Source organism: Ursus maritimus, unplaced genomic scaffold (genome assembly GCF_017311325.1).
Source record: "Ursus maritimus isolate PB19 unplaced genomic scaffold, ASM1731132v1 scaffold_25, whole genome shotgun sequence".
NCBI lineage: Eukaryota > Metazoa > Chordata > Mammalia > Carnivora > Ursidae > Ursus > Ursus maritimus.
This window is the reverse complement of record NW_024425008.1, coordinates 25065707-25083818: the sequence shown is the minus strand read 5'-3', so window position 1 is coordinate 25083818 and position 18112 is coordinate 25065707. Positions and strand designations below refer to the sequence as shown.

The 18112-nt window shown below is 54.5% G+C and overlaps 1 protein-coding gene across 1 annotated transcript in view; it reads left to right on the top strand.

The window, feature by feature from the left end:
* Positions 1–16598, top strand: part of JDP2 (Jun dimerization protein 2) — a 37923-nt gene extending 21325 nt beyond the window's left edge. Inside the window, 3 exon segments of the mRNA XM_040641639.1 lie at positions 8351–8455; positions 15462–15522; positions 15525–16598. Of these exon segments, the coding sequence (XP_040497573.1) occupies positions 8351–8455; positions 15462–15522; positions 15525–15616 (258 nt within the window). The 3' untranslated portion in view covers positions 15617–16598.
* The last annotated feature ends 1514 nt before the right edge of the window (positions 16599–18112 follow it).

The following is an 18112-nucleotide window of genomic DNA, read 5'->3' as shown; positions in this document are numbered from 1 at the left end:
GCCGCAGGGTGCTGGGATCTCTAGGTCTTCTCAGTTCTGGAACCTTAGGATGGGACTTAGTTTATAGCCCCAGCACTCCCCGCCATTTCCCACAGATGCCAAGTGCACTGGGCAATTGCCTTCCCACCTGCGAACCCAGCCAGCAGAGCGGAGTGAATCATCACGGCAGGTGGAGCCATTGCCTCGGGCAGCTCTTGCTCAGAGCCTTCGCCTGGTGGCTGGCTGGGCTGGTCTGATGCTTTGAGTGAGCGCAGCATCCACCGTGTGGGTTTGTCATAGGGGAATGTGTTTGATTAGAGCCTGGCCTTGGGGGCATCCTCGGTGAAGTGGAAAGGGCACAGACTGGGAGTCAGGAGTCTCGCCTAGGCCACCAGCTCTGTGGATCAGGCCTCCTTCAGCAAACATTTATTGAGCACTCCAGGTGGCCACAAACCCAGCAAGGTGCAGAGCACACAGAACATCAATAAGACAGGTTCTGCTCTCACAGAACTCCCAGTTTCGTGGAGGGAGCAGAAACTAAGGTCAGAATACAGCATGGCGGGGGCCAGGATAAGCTCAGAGTTCTATGGGGACCCAGAGCAAAGGGAAACCTCCCCAGCCTGGAAGTGATGAGAACCAAGGAGGGCTTCCTGTAGGTGGTGGTGCTTGAGCTGAATGTACAGGGTGAGAGGAAGCCAAGGAGACAGCAGGGGCAAAGACATGTGGCCAGGAGATTATGGGGTATAGAGAGGCTCAGGGTTGTAGCAACATGGTGGGGGGGGGGGAGATGGGAGCTGAGACCAGAGCTCGTGAGGCCAAGTCACAGGCACCCTTACTTGACACATTAAGGAGCTTGAGCTCTATCCTGAGGGTAATGAGGACCAAAGACCAGTAACTGGATCAGATTTGCATTTTAGAAAGATCCCCTCTAGTGTCTGGGATGAAGACTGGTTGTGCAGAATCAGGAGACCTCCTGGGAGGTGGTCCAGGAGAGAGAAAGAGAAGGAAGGCCTGGAAAGTGGCAATGGGGAAGAGGAGGATTCAGGATGTAGAATGGGATGGCATAGGTGGCCAAAACTGAACACAAAGAGAAGGACAGGTGAGCAAGCAGGGAGGGCTGAATGTCTAAGTCCAGTGAGCACATCGGCAGGGGTGCCAGCCTGGGGTAGAGAGTAGACAGGAAGTAGCCAATCGAGGATAAAGACTTTGAGGAGCTGAGGGACATCCAGATTGAACGACTAGATTGGCAGTTGGATGTTTTGGCCTGAGCATAAAGATCTGGTTGGCATTCATATAGCGATGGTGGTTGAAAGCAGACAAGGAGATGAAAGCGATGGTACTGGTAGTGCACGTGGAGTGAGAAAAGCCACAGGCCAAGGATAGGACCCTGGGAGACATCAGCCTGAAAGGGATGGGAAGAGGGTCCTGAGCAAGGGACAGAAAAAGGAGAGGCCAGAGAAGTAGGAGGGGGACAGACGAGGTCAGTGTCGTGCATCCAGAGCATAGAGAATTCTAGAAAGAGGGAGTCAGGTGGAGCCGGAAGACCCCGGGGGACTGACCAAGCAGCATCCTTTGGACTTGTCCATGAGGACCCAGGCCGTACCCTCAAGTGTGAGCCTTGGAGCACTCCACTTCCATTCCTGGGACTCAGTTTCCTCATCTATAAAATCCAGGGGTTGGCCTAGGGGCTTCCTCTTTCTGGCTCTGAGAGTCTGTGAAGTGGCTATATCTGAAACTTCTTAAGAGGTAAAAGGTGTCCTTCCCACATCCCCTTCCCTCTCCCCTCAGTCAGGCCAACACTGCCCTTGAAGGTTGGGTGAGTAAAAACCCAGGGACGTCAGAGTTAGCCAGGACTTGGGGGAGCTTTTAGTCCAGCCCACTGTTGGAAGGTGGCATGGTGTAATGGAGTCAAACCTCTGTCTGCTCCCAGCATGGCAACCTTGAGCAGACACTTCACCTTGTTTCCTCACCTGTGAGACGAGGCCCCTAAAACCCACCTTGCAAAGAAAGGTGTTTGGAAGTTAGCGAGAAGTAGGAGCTATTGTGTTTATTAAAGACGAGCCACAGGACGGGAGAGATGAATTGATTGGCCCACGGTCACGGAGTAGGACTTCTCAGTGACTAGAACCAGATGTCTTATGGCCAACCCCGCTGGGGTCTGTCACCTGTTGGGCGTCCTAAATCAGCGGCCCATAGATGTTCATCCCACAAAGCGTTCTTTTCAAGATGGAATTTGTTGCCAACATTGGAAAGTGGAAGATTTTACTTAAAAACTCGTATTTTCAGCAAGTCTTGAAAACTTGGAAGATCTGTCAATGCCGAGCCCATGCCCCCTCAGTGGGGCCAGTTGGGGTGTCCTGTCTGCAGACCACAGCCCCATCCAGCCCTCCTCCCTCACTAATGGTTACTTGCTTGGCCCCTGGAGGTGGCTTGAGTTTGCAGCCCGAGCCTTAGACTGGCCATTTGGGTTGAATTTTCTCTTACAGCCCTGCCCACTGTTTGCTGAAAGTGCCCGGTATTTCACAGCTGACGTCCAGACCGTGGCTGTTGAGAGAGGGGGAGGCTTGCTGGAGAAGACAGGAGAGGAGGGCAGAAGGTTTCCAGCGGCTCAGCCCCCAGGGAGATGCTGACGGGGAGGGCCTGGCCCCTGCGGGGTCTGGGGTGGGGGGGGGGTCACAGCCAGGGTGTTGGACGGAGGCCTCCCGGGCTTTCCTCATTCCTCCCCGCGGGGGGTTGTGGGCCTAGCCCTGCCGGCTTGCAGAGGTCTTGCCCCTGAACTGCCGTACTTTCTGTGTGGATGCGTGGCTGGACAGGGGAGTGGCGAGGAACCGCAGCCCCTGGCTCAGGGCAGCCGTGTTTATGTGGGGGAATGTCTGGTATGTTTGGTATTTGGGTGTTTACTTCCCAGGGTGCTCATGGGTCCCTGGTGTTGAAATGTGGCTCCTCCATGCCGTGTGGCTCCTGGGGGGGACCCCAGTGGGCCCAGCCAGGGCTAGATGTAGAGGCTGCAGGGCTGTTACTCCGGGGCTGCTTGTGGACAGCTTGTGTGCCTTGAAGCACAGCCCCCACCCTGCCCCCACAGACTCCTGTGCGTGGGAGGTTGGGTGTGGCCCAGGCTGTACTAGCCGGGCCTTCCTACCTCACCTGGGGAGGCAGGCCCCACGCCTGGCACTTAGTGAACGCTTCCTGCGTCCCAGGCCCTGGATTGGAACTCAGGCCTTATTACAAGCTCGTGCAGCAGTGCTCAGTGCTTTCCTTGTACTGGTGAGATACAGAGGCTCAGAGAGGCCAACTGACTTGCCCAGGAGCACACAGGCCTCGTAGACCCTAAAGCCCAGCTGACAGCCCTGATGCCATCTGCGTCCGCTAAGCTTGGTTCTCTCCACCACGCTCCAGTTCTTAGCGCACGATAAGGCCTTTCAGACCTTTGCCACTCTGGTCAGTGCTGGGGGCTTGTTCTGGGTGTTTCCCCGCTCTGTTCCTGCTGGTCGCCGGCTTGGCTGCTCTTGCCTTTGTTGCTTTGTCCGTGTGAGAGCGGCCACGTGTTCAGGGCCTCGGGTTACAAAGCGTCATCGCTCTTTCTCATCCTGTCTCTTTGTGGGCCCTGCCAGATATATTTTTGGAAATGCTTATGAAATATCAGAATTCAAAATCCAGTCTGGGCGAAGGTTGCCACCACGTGAAAGCCACATGGCCTGCAAGAGAGGAGTGGAGGGGGCCCCTCCTGAAAACCAGTCAGCTTGAACGTGACACATCCAGTGTCCCTTGTGCAATAAATTGTTTTTACTTTAAAAGACCCAAATAGGAGAAAGAACAACAGAGTCACTGCCCTTGGAGTCAGAAGCTTCTGCGGCTGCTTTGCCATCCCAGCAGGACGGAGCCGAAAGGATGGGGCCATGACATAGACCGCCAGCCCTTCAAGGAGCTGGAGGTGCTTGGGCCCTGGGGCCAAAAGGCCTGGATTTGAAGCTGTCCCTGAACCTCCAGGCAGCCTTGATAGCATTCGTTTTCTGATCTGTAAAAGAGGCGAGGGTAATAGGTCTGTCCTAGATGGTTTACTGAGACGATTTAGCCTGCTGGGACTTCTAGACCCCAGGTTTTGATGCCTGCTGAAGTGACCCACCTCTGTTTACTCAAACCCTTCTGCATCCAGGCTCTGCCATTTTCCCAGCTGTCCTAGAAGCATGGCTCCTGGGTAGCAGTGATTCTCTGCTCCCCCCCACCCCAAATCCCTGGGGACCACCTTCTACTCCTCCATTATCCCCTGGCATCATCTGACTTCACAAGGATGGGACCCTGGTATCCCAGAGGCAGAAACCTTCTCAAACTCCCTTGAGGCCAAAGGAGGACTTTTTCAGGATAGTTTCAGGTGGACCCAAGGGGCAGGAAACACAGGCCCCTCCAGGGGTGGAATCTGGAGGATTCTCCATGCGTGCTTTCTGTCTGTCCTCTTGACCTGTATGAGCCACTGACCTCTGTTCATTCCTCTGTGTTTCTCCTTCTAATGGCTCTGCCTCTCTGTCTCTCTGTGTCTCTCTTTCCTCTCCACCTCTGTCTTCACCTTCTCTGGAGCTCCAGAGTGAGGCAAACAGGATGCTCTGCCCTTGCATGAGCTCGAGACCGGGTGCCTCCTTCACCGTGGGGCCTGGGCACCTCGCTGGCCGCACCCTGGCGCAGGCCCTGCTTTCCTCTCTGTTACCCGCTCCCTCTTGTCTCTCCGATGCCGCTCTATGGCGGAGTGTTTGTTTCTCTCCCGACACATGGTGTTTGGTTTCTGCTTCTCTGGGCACAGGGCTGAAGCTGGCTGCCCCTTGGTCCAGCAGTCGGATTTCAGATTTCCGGGAGGTGAATACAGCCCAGCTTGGTCAGCCGTTCCCACCTCGTCCAGTCAGCTGTGATCAGGGGCTCAGGTCCCCCAGCCCACCAGCAGCCCAGCAGAGCCCTGAGAACAGGCTGTCCGAGGAGGGACTGCTCAACGTGAGGACCCACCCGAGCCGTGGGTCCCCTAGCCTGTCCCTCCAACACGAAGTGTGGCGCAGGGGTACCCCTTGCTTCTCACCCCAGAACACAGACAACTTTGCCCCGGGGCTTCCTGGGAATTTGGGAAAAACAGAGCCAGAGGTCAGTTTGAGAACAGGCCTCCATCTCGTGGGTCTTTAAATGTATTGAGTGTCAAACTGCCTCCCTCTTAAATATTCTCGTCCTTCCATCTGTAGCTGCAGAAAAAAATGGTCATGCCCCATTTTGGGGTTCCAGTTTTGGATGGCTGAACTGTGTGTGGCAAAAATGCTCTCTGCTGTCTCACCCCCTCTGGGGAACCCCAGGGAGCAGGGGCAGCAGCCTGGATGCGTGGTGAGGGAAGGCCGGGAGGGGGCAGCGGTGATGGTGCGGGGCGGAGGTCTCCAGTCTGGCCCAGGCAGGGGACAGAGTGCCCATGGGGCCCATGAGCCACAGTCAGCCCGGGGGGATGAGAAGGCTGAGGGTACCGCCCAGCTCCCCTCTTATTTCTGGCAGGACTTCAGCTGCTGTTTTCCAAATTTCCTCAGTGGCTCTTACAGCAGCAGGAGGATTTGGGGAAGATGCGGCGTAGTGTCGATGGGGAAGGTGTGGTAATGGGGCTTTGGGGCCATTTCTTGCCTTATTGGGAGGTGTCAGCCGAGGTGCAGCATGGGTGCAGGAGAGGCCGGGGGGTGGGCGTGGAGGCTACCGGGGGGTCGTGGGACTTTAGCAGGGGTTAGGCTTCAGTGCCCAGCCCAGATTGTGTCCGGGCCTACTCAGGATTTGTGCAGACCTGCCGTAGCCGTCAGGGGCCCCCCCCCGGATCAAGGCTCCGTCTTTGCTCAGTGTGCTTCTGGGGAAGACAGGACCGAACCCCCAGGCTTTGCTGGCCTCCTGCGGACAGACAGAAGAGGCCAACCATGGTGGAAATGGCTCCTTACTAGTGCCGGGGAAAAGCTTATGCAGAGGCAAACATAGGCAATAAATTGCTTTTATAATTATAGAATCCAAGCCTGTGCCATCTTTCGCTGGAATCTTTTCATTCATTCGACTAACATTTGCTGAGTCCGTATGAAGTGCCATGTTCTAGCCAGGCGGTGGGGATGGTCAGGTCCCCCATCCTTCAGCCTAGCAGGGAAGACAGATACCTACATAAACAGAGAACTGTGGTAGGATGTGAGAGAGACTCTTACAGTGGGGTACTCGGTGCTGTGGCAGCAAAAGCAGTTAATTCTATCTGGGGAGTTAAAAGAGCCTTCCTGGAAGAGGTGGCATTTGCTCTTGAAGGTTGAGTAAGAGTTTACCAAGGGGGAAAGGAAGGTCTTCTCAGGAGGGCCCCCCTGGCTTGGAGAAGGGGAAGACATTTAGAGAGAGGGTGGTGGCTTGAGGGGGTGGGTGAGGCTGGACAGGGCGGCTGGAGCAGCCCCCGATGTGGGCATCAGCCTGGCCCAGGTGAGCCCTTAAACACCCAGCACTGAGCCTCTTCGAATCTGTGGCTGGAGCAGCTTCCGTTTGCCCCTGGCTTTGTGCAGGGCTGGGGTGGGGAGCGGGGTCTTGGAGGACAGAGGTTGTGTCCCCCAGGAAGCAGCTGCTGTGCCAGAAGCCGGGCTCGCTCCGTCCCCGTGAGCCCCGCACTGCCCGGGTTGCACACATCACCTCGGCAGTTTGTGGGCAAACCCTCTTGGCCGAGGGGAGATTGCACTGCCAGCCACTTCCTCCAGTTCCTTCCCTCTGCCTGTCGTCACGGTTACCTCGTCGTGTTGGGGGTGAGGTTGAGGTTGGGTGGCATCAGTTTTGTCCAGGTTTCTATTTTCCCAGATGCAGGTCAGCCAGAGGAGCTGCCACTTCTGGTTCTGTTTCAAGGGAGGCCAAGGGGCTGGGAGGTGCTTGGGTGTGGCGGTGTTGACAAGGTGCCTCTCCAGCCAGCCTCCCAGGAGGGGTGGGAGTGGGTCAGGGAGAAGCTCAGAGGTGGCGGAGGAGGAGAAAGGGCTGCCTCACCAGGGCCTGTGCCGATGGCCGTGGGTGCTGGTCTCCGGCCAGGCTCTCGGTCCTAAGCTCCTAGAGCATGCCGGGAGTGCACGGAGAGAGGCTGTTTATTTTCCTGGCCTGGAGCCCTTTCGGCTGAAACCTTGTTCCAGGCCTCAGGCTGCCAGATTCACCCCCACTGGCTCAAGAAGTGAGAGAGTTGGCAAGCCCAGAGCAATCCAACGACTTCTCTAGTGGCCTCTGACTCAAGGCTGTCCCCAGCGCAGCTGGTCCTGCGTGTCTTCCAGATCCTTCTGGTGGCTAACAGACAGCGAGAGGCCCCGCATCAATGTGATCCTGATGGGTCGGGGCTGTGTGGGCCCGTGGTCAGTCAAGAGCAGGAAGGTTGAAGTCAGAGAAATTCGAGTTGGAATCCTTACTTCGCCATTTCTTGGCCAGATGACCTTGGGCAAATGGAACCCTGTAGCTTCAGTCCCACCAACTGTAAAATGGGACAGTAACAGGGCCTTCCTCAATGATTATGGGATAACATGACCTGTGCGGAGAGCATTTAGCAAATAGGCATCGAAGAGCAGCTCTTGTTGTTATTAAGGAAACAATAGAACCTGGAGCCTTCCCTGAAAATCAGGGCTGGTGGGCAGTTTCTTCCTTCTCATTAATGGGCCCTGTCTTATGCATGGTGAATTTTCTAATGTGTCCTGGGAGAGAAGCAAGCGAAGCTGGAGACTCAGGAAGCCCCTCTGCTTGTGTCCCGGGCAGGCACTCTGGGGAGCCCTGGGATCCTGGGATACAGGTGGGTGTCCTGGGGGAAGAGCGTGCAGAAGCAGGAAAAAGGATCAGAGCCAGATAAGGAGACTGGGAAGACTGTCCAGGAGCACCAGGAGGTGGATCGGAGCCTCTGGAAGGACCAAGAGGGAGGGTACCCCGGGGAGGTGGAAGTGCGTGGGGGCAGAATGTGACATCTGTGTTCATGCCCAAGGCATTTTTAAAGGAAGTGCCTGGGAACCACTGGCCTGGAAAATAGTGCCCAGAAGGCTTGGGCTGGGCAAGAGAACAGACCGTCACCGCCCGCTGGGTGTCACCTCTGTGTGAGTAGACTCGCCAGGCTCGGAGCCTGCTGAACTCTGGCCGAACCCAGGCAGCCCTGCCCTCCCGGGCCACTGGCTCCTCCCAGGTTTGCCCACCTGCTCCAGGAGGATCCGTGGGCCTGCTTGGAGACGTTTCCATCCCACCAGCCGGGAAGCCCGTGGGCTGGCAGGCAGGGCCGGCTCGCTCACTGCCGAGATGTGGGTTAGGAGGGGGATTGTCCATCTGTCTGTCTGTGTCAGGAGGGAAGCTGTCCTCCAGGCGGCCCCCATGTCTGATCGGCAGCTCTGTGCCCTCACAGCTAGATGAAGAAGAGGAGCGAAGGAAAAGGCGCCGGGAGAAGAACAAAGTCGCAGCGGCCCGTTGCCGGAACAAGAAGAAGGAACGGACGGAGTTTCTGCAGCGGGTGAGCAGGGCAGGGGCCGGGGCGGGGCGCCCGGTTCGCTCTTCAGAGCGGGCTCATGCACTTGTGGGCCAGGAGATGTCACCAAAGCCTGCAGAATCGATGTGGACCTGCTGGCGTCTGTCCACGTGGCCGCCACCCCTCTCTTCTTCCCTGCCTCCCATCCAGTGCCCTTTCCCTGACCCGAGACAACCCAGGGCAGCTGGCCTCAGGTCCCGCCCACCCAGATCCCCAGAAAGCCAGAGAAGGTGGGAGCAGCCAAGTCCCCTCTACGAGGTCAGACCCTGGTGCTGATTGATCCACATGGCCTGGGACTGCTACTACTCATTTTGAAGCCCTGGCAGCTGCCGAAGTTGTGTAGGGTGGATGCTAATGGCGTAGGTGGTAACCGCTAAGCTTGTGAGCGGAGGACGCAGCCCCTGGAGAGACAGCATCTCCTCCCTTAGCCTCAAGGGGCTCTTCCAGGCCTGCATCCCATCTGGTTGGCCTCAGCCCCCCTGACGGTGACCCCCAAGCCCCTGCCCCCAGGGACCAGAGGTCAGCTCTGCACGCAAAGGCCAGCGGGGGGTGGGGGGGGTCACCTTCCAGTCCCCCCGCCTCCGCCCCGGAGTCCCATTTCTTAGGCTTTCACTGCGTCTCAGAAGTGATAGATGGCAGTGAAAGCACATGACCAGGAAAGCAAATCAGTCCGGGCTGGTGGTCTCCAGGGTCTCCACTCTGGGTCACTCGTTCATTACGAAGTCATGATAGTAACAGTAATAATCCATGGGTCCGGCTGTGTTCCATAGCGTGCAACAAGTAACAGGGGTTGCTAACGTTGGTACAGTTGGGCAGTGTGCCAAGTACTGTACGTATATTATCTCTCTGTTGGCATAATAACTCCACGGGGTCGGCGCCTTCATTACGGTCTTTCTGCAGACGGGGCAACAGAGGCACGGCAAGGTGAAGTACTGCCCAGGTCCCTCAGCGGCTGGGTGGTAGGACCGAGATTCAGGCCTGAGGCTACTTCAAGGCGTCTGTTCTCGACACTCTGCTATGCTCGCTCTAAGTCATTCGTTCCTTCGTCCAGGTGTTTGTTCATTCTTTCACTCAGTCGTTGATTCGTTGGCGAGTGTTTTTATACACGTGGAAGTGTGGCAGGTGCGCTGGGGGACACACAGGAGGAAGCAGACGTAGTCTCTCCCGTGGGAGCTGGAGACACAAGGCTCGGTTTGATTCTGGGGAATATATGGGTCTCTTCTCATGCTCACAACAAGCAGAGAGAAAATCTGAGATCCCAGGTGTAGACAGCACGGGGCCATGTGAACACCAGTAGGCTCTGAGTACCCGGGGTAGGTGAATGGCCATTACAGGTGGGAGTTAGACTCTGAGAACTGGGAGCCTCTTGAGAAGAGAGGGGGACCAACTCTGGGCTGGAAGTTTTCAAGAAGTTCTTAAGACACAGGTGGCACACGGGCCTTGATGGATGGATGGAGGGTCCCACACCTCGCTTCCAGCACTGAGCGCCTGCACAGCTGGTGGCACGGCGGGGAGCAGAGAAGTCTCACACCAGATCCCTGCCTTCCAGGGCTTGTCAGCCAGTTAGCGGGCGACATAGGCCAAGCGAGCACACACAGGAGCAGTGAGTGGTGCCACACGAATGGTGCTAGCTGCTCTTCACACTCCAGGAACGCTCGCTGAGCACCTACTCTATGCATACATTTCACGTGCTCATTTAATCTTATAATATGCCAATGAGATAAACATTGCTTATCCCCATTGTAGAGATTGACCTGTAGCTCAGTAGAGGTCAGATCATTTGCTGAAAGTCACACTGCTAGCAAGTGTTAGAGCTGGGGTTCATTTACCGCTTGCTTAACCATCCATCCATCCATCAGTCCGTGTGCAGTGAGTACCGCTACAGCGCAGACAGCACCTCGGACGGCAGGTGGAAGTGGGGAATGGTACTGTGTGCTGTGCCTTGTGTTGGGCAAGCCCGCGGGCTGTGAGAACACACCGTGAGGCCCCCTCCTAGCCTAGGCTGAGGAAAGACTGCTTATTGAGACATAGAAGAGGCGTGGGAGCTAACAAGAGCTAGCGAGGTGAAGGACAGGGAGGGAGGGGCTTAGCAGGGACAGTGCAAGCAAAGGCCAGAGGCAAGAGGTGTTTAAAGATGTGATTAAGGAATTGAAAAGAATGTCAGTGTGGTTGGAATTTAGACTACAAGGGGGAGAATGGAGGGGCAGGCAGCCCCCTGTCCTTGCTATATAGGGCGATCCTCTGTGCTGCGCTGTCTGGGGCAATCCCCCTTTATGCCTCTGGTCCTAGCCTATTTATTAATAGCACCTGCTTTTACTCTCCCAAGTGTCCCCATTATGATGATGGATTATGCAGTCATGGAGAGCGATGGAAGGTTTCAGTTGGGAGAGACACACCTTGGAAAGATCCCTCTGGCTGCAGTGTGGGGCAAGAATTAGGGCAGTGGGAAGACCAGTTATGTAGCTGTTGTGGTGACCCTGGTGGCCTCGGGGTCTAGGAGGGAGGTTTGGGCAGGCCTGTCTGGGCCCATCCCGGTCCCCCTCTCCTCCCATGCTCCTCTCTTCCCCTCTGGCCTTAGAAACAGAGTTGGGTGTGAGGTTTAGGACATGGATGCAGATGGCTGTGCTGATAGCCTGAGGAATTCTCTTGTAATTTATTTATTTATTTTTTAAAGATTTATTTGTTATTGGAGTGCCTGGGTGGCTCAGTCGGTTAAGCGTTTGCCTTTGGCTCAGGTCATGATCTCAGGGTCCTAGGATCAAGCCCCACATCGGGTTCCCTGTTCCATGGGGAGTGTGCTTCTCCCTTTCCCTCTGCCTGCCGCTCCCCTTGCTCATGCGTCCTCTCTCTCTGTCAAATAAATAAATCTTTAAAAATCTTTTAAAAAAGATTTATTTATTATTTGAGAGAGAGAGAGGGAGCAGAGGGAGAGAATCCTGGGCAGACTCCCCACTGAGTGCGGAGCCCGATGTGGGGCTTGATCTCACAACCCTGAGATGATAACCTGCACCAAAATCAAGAGTCGGATGCTTAACTGACTGAGCCACCCAGGTACCCCTTGTAATCTATTTTTTAACGGGTAAAATATTTATAAGGCTCAGAGGTACAAATGGAGATGTGTGTGTGTGTAACATACACACACATACACACACACACGTATGTATAATATAAAAAGCCGCCCTCCCATCCTTGACCCCTAGACACCTAGATCTACCCTGGGAGATTCTTAGAGCCTCTCAGAGTTCATCTGCCTGGAGCAGCCGAGTTCCTGAGGCAGCCAGGGGACCGAGTTCCTCCTCCGTCTGCAGTCACAAGCAGCAGCCTGCGTAACGCTGGCCTGATGCAGGTCCCTTCCCTGGGCTCTGGTAACAGTAACCCCCTCACGCTCCCGTGGCGCTCTGCGCCCTTCATGGCCATTCTCTCCTTGATGGTCACAAGAAGACGGTGAGTCTGGGAGGAGGCAAGGCAGCCCCCACTGCCCTGATGAGGTTTCTGAGACTCAGAGGGATGGAAGTTTGCTCAAGGCCCCACAGCACCGGAGGCGGGACTAGAACCCAGGGCTTCCTCTACTTCCCGGCAGGCTGTTCGGGTTGCCCGGGCTCAGGGAAATTGCGATCTGGTTCACAGTGACATAGCTGAAGTGACAGAGTCGGGATTTGAATTCGGACAGGCCTTTGGTCTCAGAAGGGGCCACACCAGCCTTTTTCCCAATACTTACCGAAAAAAGCTGGGAAGTAGAACTCTATTTTAAGTGCATTAGAGTAACTTTTTTTTTAAAAGATATAATCAGAGAATCTTAATGCTTAAAGTCTCCTTGGCCAATCATTATATTTTCTGGGAGGAGACGGATGCCGCAAGAAGAACTTGACTTGGCCAAGTTCCCATAGCCAGGATGAAAAGCCAGAACACCCAGCCCCTTACCTGTATTTTTTCTCCTATCTTTGCTGAGCACAGTGAAAGAGACGGAGTGTTCATTCACTTGCGCTAATCCTATTCTAAACAAATGGTTTCATTTTCTCGAGGGCAATAAATATCTACCAGAAGGCAAAACGATAAACAAAAATGCAAGCAGAGTTATTGGCTTTGTAATTCACATGTGAAGATCCTAGCCCATATTTCTTAGGGAAACAGATCAAGTAATTGCTGTTATAAAACCACAGACAACTTCTACAATCATGGTTAAAAAAAAGATTCTTCTGACCTCAACTTCTACTTGTACAAAAAGAAAGATAGAGCACCACCCAGTAAAACAGAAGGCAATAATGCTACAAAGCAGTTGCATTCTGACAGCCGGCCGGCCAGGGTTTAGGATGTGCCCCGATATACGCTAACATTTTAAAACCAACAGAACGCGGGGCCATTCCAATGATGAATGTATGTGTGAAGGCACATGCCTGCTTGGGTTTTTGTGTGACACAGATGTTCGCCCGTGAAGTGGGTTCGACATGCAGTCATTTCAGGGAGGCAGGTCGGCGTGGTACTGAATGCCACCTGTCTGACGCTGGCCCTGGCATGTCCGCTTTCAACGTCCACTCGCGTGCAACCCAGCTGCTTCCTGGCCACCCCCAAACAGCAGCCCCCTCCCCCACCGCAGTCCTTGGACCCCTCCCCCAGGCCCACAGGCGGCCTCTGTCATTCTCCAGATCCAGCCAGTCACCAGCACCTGCCGGGCTTCTTTGAACACTCCTCGTCTGCTTCTTCTCTTTCTCTTTCTTCATAGGCCCTTGCTCAATGCTCAAAGTAAAAATTCCTTAAGCCTCCCTAACCTTTCAGTTGACAAGATGCTTTTCCTGTGTGGGTTCATTTAATCCCCACGAGCACCATCTTTTTATATTTAAGATAAATGAGATTCAGGGTAGTTAGGAAACTTGCTCTAGACTCTGATTCCAAACCCTTAAGCTTTGCCTGATGTGGCTCTAGATCCACCTTCTAGAAGGCTCTCTACCCTTCTGTCCTAAAGTGACCTATGGTCACAATGGAGGATTTTGTCTCCCAAACACATCTTAAGCTTATTTCCCGTGTCTCTGTCCGTGTTCGCTCAGGGCTCCCTGATGTCCCACCTCCTCCACCACCAATGGACCTTCTAAGCCCAGCCATTTTTGAAACCCGAGTCCAGACCGAGCCATTTAGCGCTGTTAGAAGGTCTTCTAACCCCTGCGCTGCTGATGGGCACATAGTAAGCTCTTCCCCGCTGTATGGATCCTGGTTCCCCCAGACATTCATTGTACCTGCAAGTCCTCAGACAATGTGGGTGGGTGGATTGAACAGAGGCTCCTAGAGACAGAGGCTCAGAGGATTCGAACTTGGAGCTAAAACCTTGGCTCAGGGGAACCAGATGGTCAGAGGGTTTGTAAGAAGTCCCAAGGTCACGAGCTCATCAGACCCAGGGAGCAGGCAGCTAAGATTAGCACCTAACTGCCCCCAGCTAATGGGTCATGGACTCATGGTTTCACGTGGGGTCTCTCTCCTGGCTCCCGGAGATGACTTCTCTTGGAATTCTGAGAACAGGGGACAGGGCCAGCCTCCCCATCGTGCTTGATGCTGTTGAACCAAAAACCGCCATAGCTGGTTTTTAATATTTTCCCCCTGAGCCTTTCTTTCCTTTTTTGAGGATGTTCTCCCTCAGTGTCTGGTCACGAGGCCCACACGTCTCAGCAGTCTGAGCTGCCCGGGCTCTCATGCTGTGACCTCAGAGACCAGCACAAGGACAGTTCAGGCAGGCCAGTGGGTGGGAGACGGACAGCAGCCCTGGGATGTGGGTGGGGCCCACCGAGGGCCCCGAAGACCGCCGAAGGGGGCTGCTCAGCCTGACCGAGCCGGGTGGAGGGACCGGCCCCTAGACCTCAGCTGGCGTCACCCAGCTCTGTTGTCGCACGCGCGATCGCAACCACATCTTGTTCTTTGCCTGATACAGTTGCTCAACCTTAGCTGTTGACATTTTGTCTAGATAGTTCTTACGGGGCCTTCCTGTGTAGGATGGTTTAGGGGCATCCCCAGCCTCTACCCACTCAACGCCAGCAGCAGCCCCCTCCCAAGCTGTGACAACCCAGAACGTCTCCGGGCATCGTCAGATGTCTCCCGCTAGGCAGAACCCCTCCTAGTTGAGAACCACTGGGCTCAAACTTTGCTGGCCCTTGAGTAAATTCCAGCGGTCAAACTGGTTGCCCGTTTTCAGACACAGTCCAGTACACATCATTCAGGAGTTTTGCTGTCTTAACTGTTTTGACGCCCAAGCCTTGAACTGGTATGCTTATCACCTATCCACACTCTGAACATGTGAAGTCTCCCCAAAATCCAATGGCCAGCGTTGCTTCTTTTCCTTGGAGTCTCTCCAGCTGAGCTGGAGGTTCACTGGGAATCTCACTGGAGATGGGAAACTTTATTTTAGATCCAGAAGGATGACAGTTGATTGCCTCCTAATGGGCAAAGTTTCTAGAGAACAGGGAATAAAGAAGAGGCTGTTTAAATAATTTGGGGCTAATAACCAGGAAGCGCATGTTTTAGGAAGAATGACATGACCACACTGGGCGCGGGGATCCCACAGGCCAAAATATCCCCAACGTGCATTTACACATCACACATCTGGCCCCCTCTGGACCCTTCATGCACCTGCTTTAGTGCCCCCAGGCGGCTGTTCCTCTCCCACCCTTTGTTTCTGGGGCAAGGGCCAGGAGGCAGGAGAGTGTTGGCATATTTGAGCGATTACAAGTAAGTCACTGTGGCTGGAGTGGATTCAGTGAGGGGAGGGAGGGGGGACCTCAGAATACAGCCTGGGCTCATCCCACTTTGACACCGGCCAGTGTCCCTGGTGTGACAGGCACTGCTGCAGGAAGTCACTTACCCCAGGAGCTTAATAGCAGGTGCTTCCTCCAGTGGGAACCTGGCAGGCAGAGAACAGGCAAAGGCCACCTGGGGATGCCTTGTGCCTCCCCAGAGGCAGAGCTGGTCCCCAGCGAAAGCTTACAGCCCCGTCTCTGTTTCTGTGCTCCAGGAATCTGAGCGGCTAGAACTCATGAACGCGGAGCTGAAAACCCAGATCGAGGAGCTGAAGCAGGGCATCGCCCCACGTGCATTGTCCGGACAGACAGTGTCAAGACCCCCGAGTCAGAAGGCAACCCGCTGTTGGAGCAGCTAGAGAAGAAGTGACCATGGGCTGGGAGAAGGAGGAGGAGGAAGAGGAGGACGAGGAGGAGGATTTGGGAAGAGGGGAGAGAACGAGGGCTCCCAGAGGGCCCTTCCTTGCTGCATGACAAACTTTCCAACGAGGCTCAGCCCAGCCAGCGCTGGCCGGGCTGTTCTGTGAAACTCCGATCAGCCACACAAAGGGAAGAACAGGCTGACGAAACCACAAGGACCAAGCGCTGAGACCAAAGTAGACCCTCGGGTGGGGCTGCCCTGCCTGGGGCCAAGCTGGAAGGAGGCAGGACAGAGACCCCTGGCCAGAGAGACACCCCACCGAACGGCCTCGGGCACCGCTCCGGCCTCTCCACCAGGGCACCCGCGGAGGGACCTCAGAGCAGCCGGGAAAAGCCATGAGTTGCAAACGAAATGCGCTGGGGATGTAACTCAGAGTCAAACTGCAACCTGCCGGCCCCCAGCCCTGCCTCCTGACCCCAATGCCAGGCTGGAGGGGGCGCCATGCGGGGCCCTGCCGTCCCCGCCCCACCTGGGTCCAGCGCGGGCCCTGCCGGGAGCGGCCGCCGGGGTGCACCCTCGCCGGCCCTGCTGGAGTTTGCTGCGGGCACGAGGCGCGGGCGCCCTTCCAAAGCACATACTCACCGAATGTTTACAGACTGGCTGTCCTGGCAGGGCTTTCAACTGCACATGTTTTTTATACTTTCTTTTTTTTTTTTTTTAATATTTTTTACAAAAAAAACAAAAAGATTTTATACAAGCAATATATATATGGATTTCTATAATCACTCGATGTGATATAGTATAAATATGCTATAGTTTGTTTGTTACGAACAGCTATCCAGCAGTTATGGCCATTGTGTGTAACTCCTAAGTACTGTAGTAGTCTCTGGGTGTTGGGGGTGGCCGGGGCGGGCATGGGGTGCATTTCCATCCTGGTAAACCCTTCATAGTATTCAGTCCTGTATCGCTCAGTAAACGTTACTCTTACTTACTCGGCTGCCTCTTGTGGTGTCTGCCTAGGGAATGGGGTGCAAGGCACGCGCGGGGGGCCTCCCGGTGTGCGGTGTCAAAGGATGTTTGGAGTGTCTGCTGTAGGCCCTTGGTTTTCAGAACAGCCCTCCCAGGTAAGTGTTTATGTGCCCGTTTTACAGATGAGGAAGTCAAGGCTCGGAGAAGTTCAAGAAATCTGCAGTACTTCTTTTGTCTCTTCCCCCCACGCGTGTACCGAGTGCCCGCCCTGTGTGTGCCAGGCAATCTACAAGGGGCCGAGTAGTCACCATAAAATGATAATTATCTTGTTCTCTGACAGTGTGGATAGTTGTTGCTATTTACCACATAGCGCGAACGATTTAATATCTTCTATTCTCTAAAGGTGGCTGCAGAGTTTGTGTTCTGGCCATGTCTCCAGTTCCTCTAATGACAAGTGCTGGGCTCCAAGATTCCTAGGTTCATGTGCTCCTGCAGGGCCATAGTCATCTGCATGGGGCTCATCATCCCCTCCCTGGGCGTCCCTATGCCTTCCTGCCAGGTGGTCATAAATAAGGCCTGTGCCTAGAGTTGCGATGAGAACCGTGCCACCTATAAGAAGAACAAGACCCATGAGCGATCAGATGGGCAGAAACCAGTATGTGTTGGTCAGGATATGCATGAAAGGGAACTTACATAGGCCACTAGTGGGAAATCGGTGTGACTCCTGTGTAAAGCAGTTTGGCAATAACCAGTGATGCTAAAGCTAAACGCGTCCTCTGACCCAGCAGTTGCCCTCCTAAGTATATACCCTGGAGGGACTCTAGCACAGGGGCCAAGGAAATGGACAAGAATTCCACCGAAGTGCTGTGCGCAATAAGGAGAAACTGGAAACAACCTAAATACCTATGAACGAAAGAACAGATAAACACATTGTATTTTTATAAAATCAAGTATTATTCAGCAGTTAAAAAGACTGCAGCAGAGCTACAGATGCTGGTGTGGTGAACTCTCAGGAGCACAGATGGAGCTGGAGGAGAGGACGGCAAGTCGCAGGATATATGCAGTGTCCCATGTCTGTAGTCTTTCTGAACATATAAACGGATGCTTTACTGTTCACGGGTACACGCTGGACTGGGTGGTAGAGGTGTAAAAGCATGCACAGGACTGCGATCAAAATCAAATATCAGGGCCGCCTGGCTGGCTCAGTCGTTAAGCGTCTGCCTTCGGCTCAGGTCATGATCCCAGGGTCCTGGGATCAAGCCCCGCATCGGGCTCCCTGCTCTGCGGGAAGCCTGCTTCTCCCTCTCCCACTCCCCCTGCTTGTGTTCCCTCTCTCACCGGCTGTCTCTCTCTCCATCAAATAAATAAATAATCTTTTAAAAAAATCAAATATCAAAATCAGTAATGGGGACTGCTCCTGGGAGAGGGGAGAGACGGGGTCAAGGGCAGCATCTGCAAGGCTAAGAAGGACTCTGGGTTTCAACTGTACATGTGATATTTCATTTATTTTTAAAAAATCTGAATCAAATGTAGAAT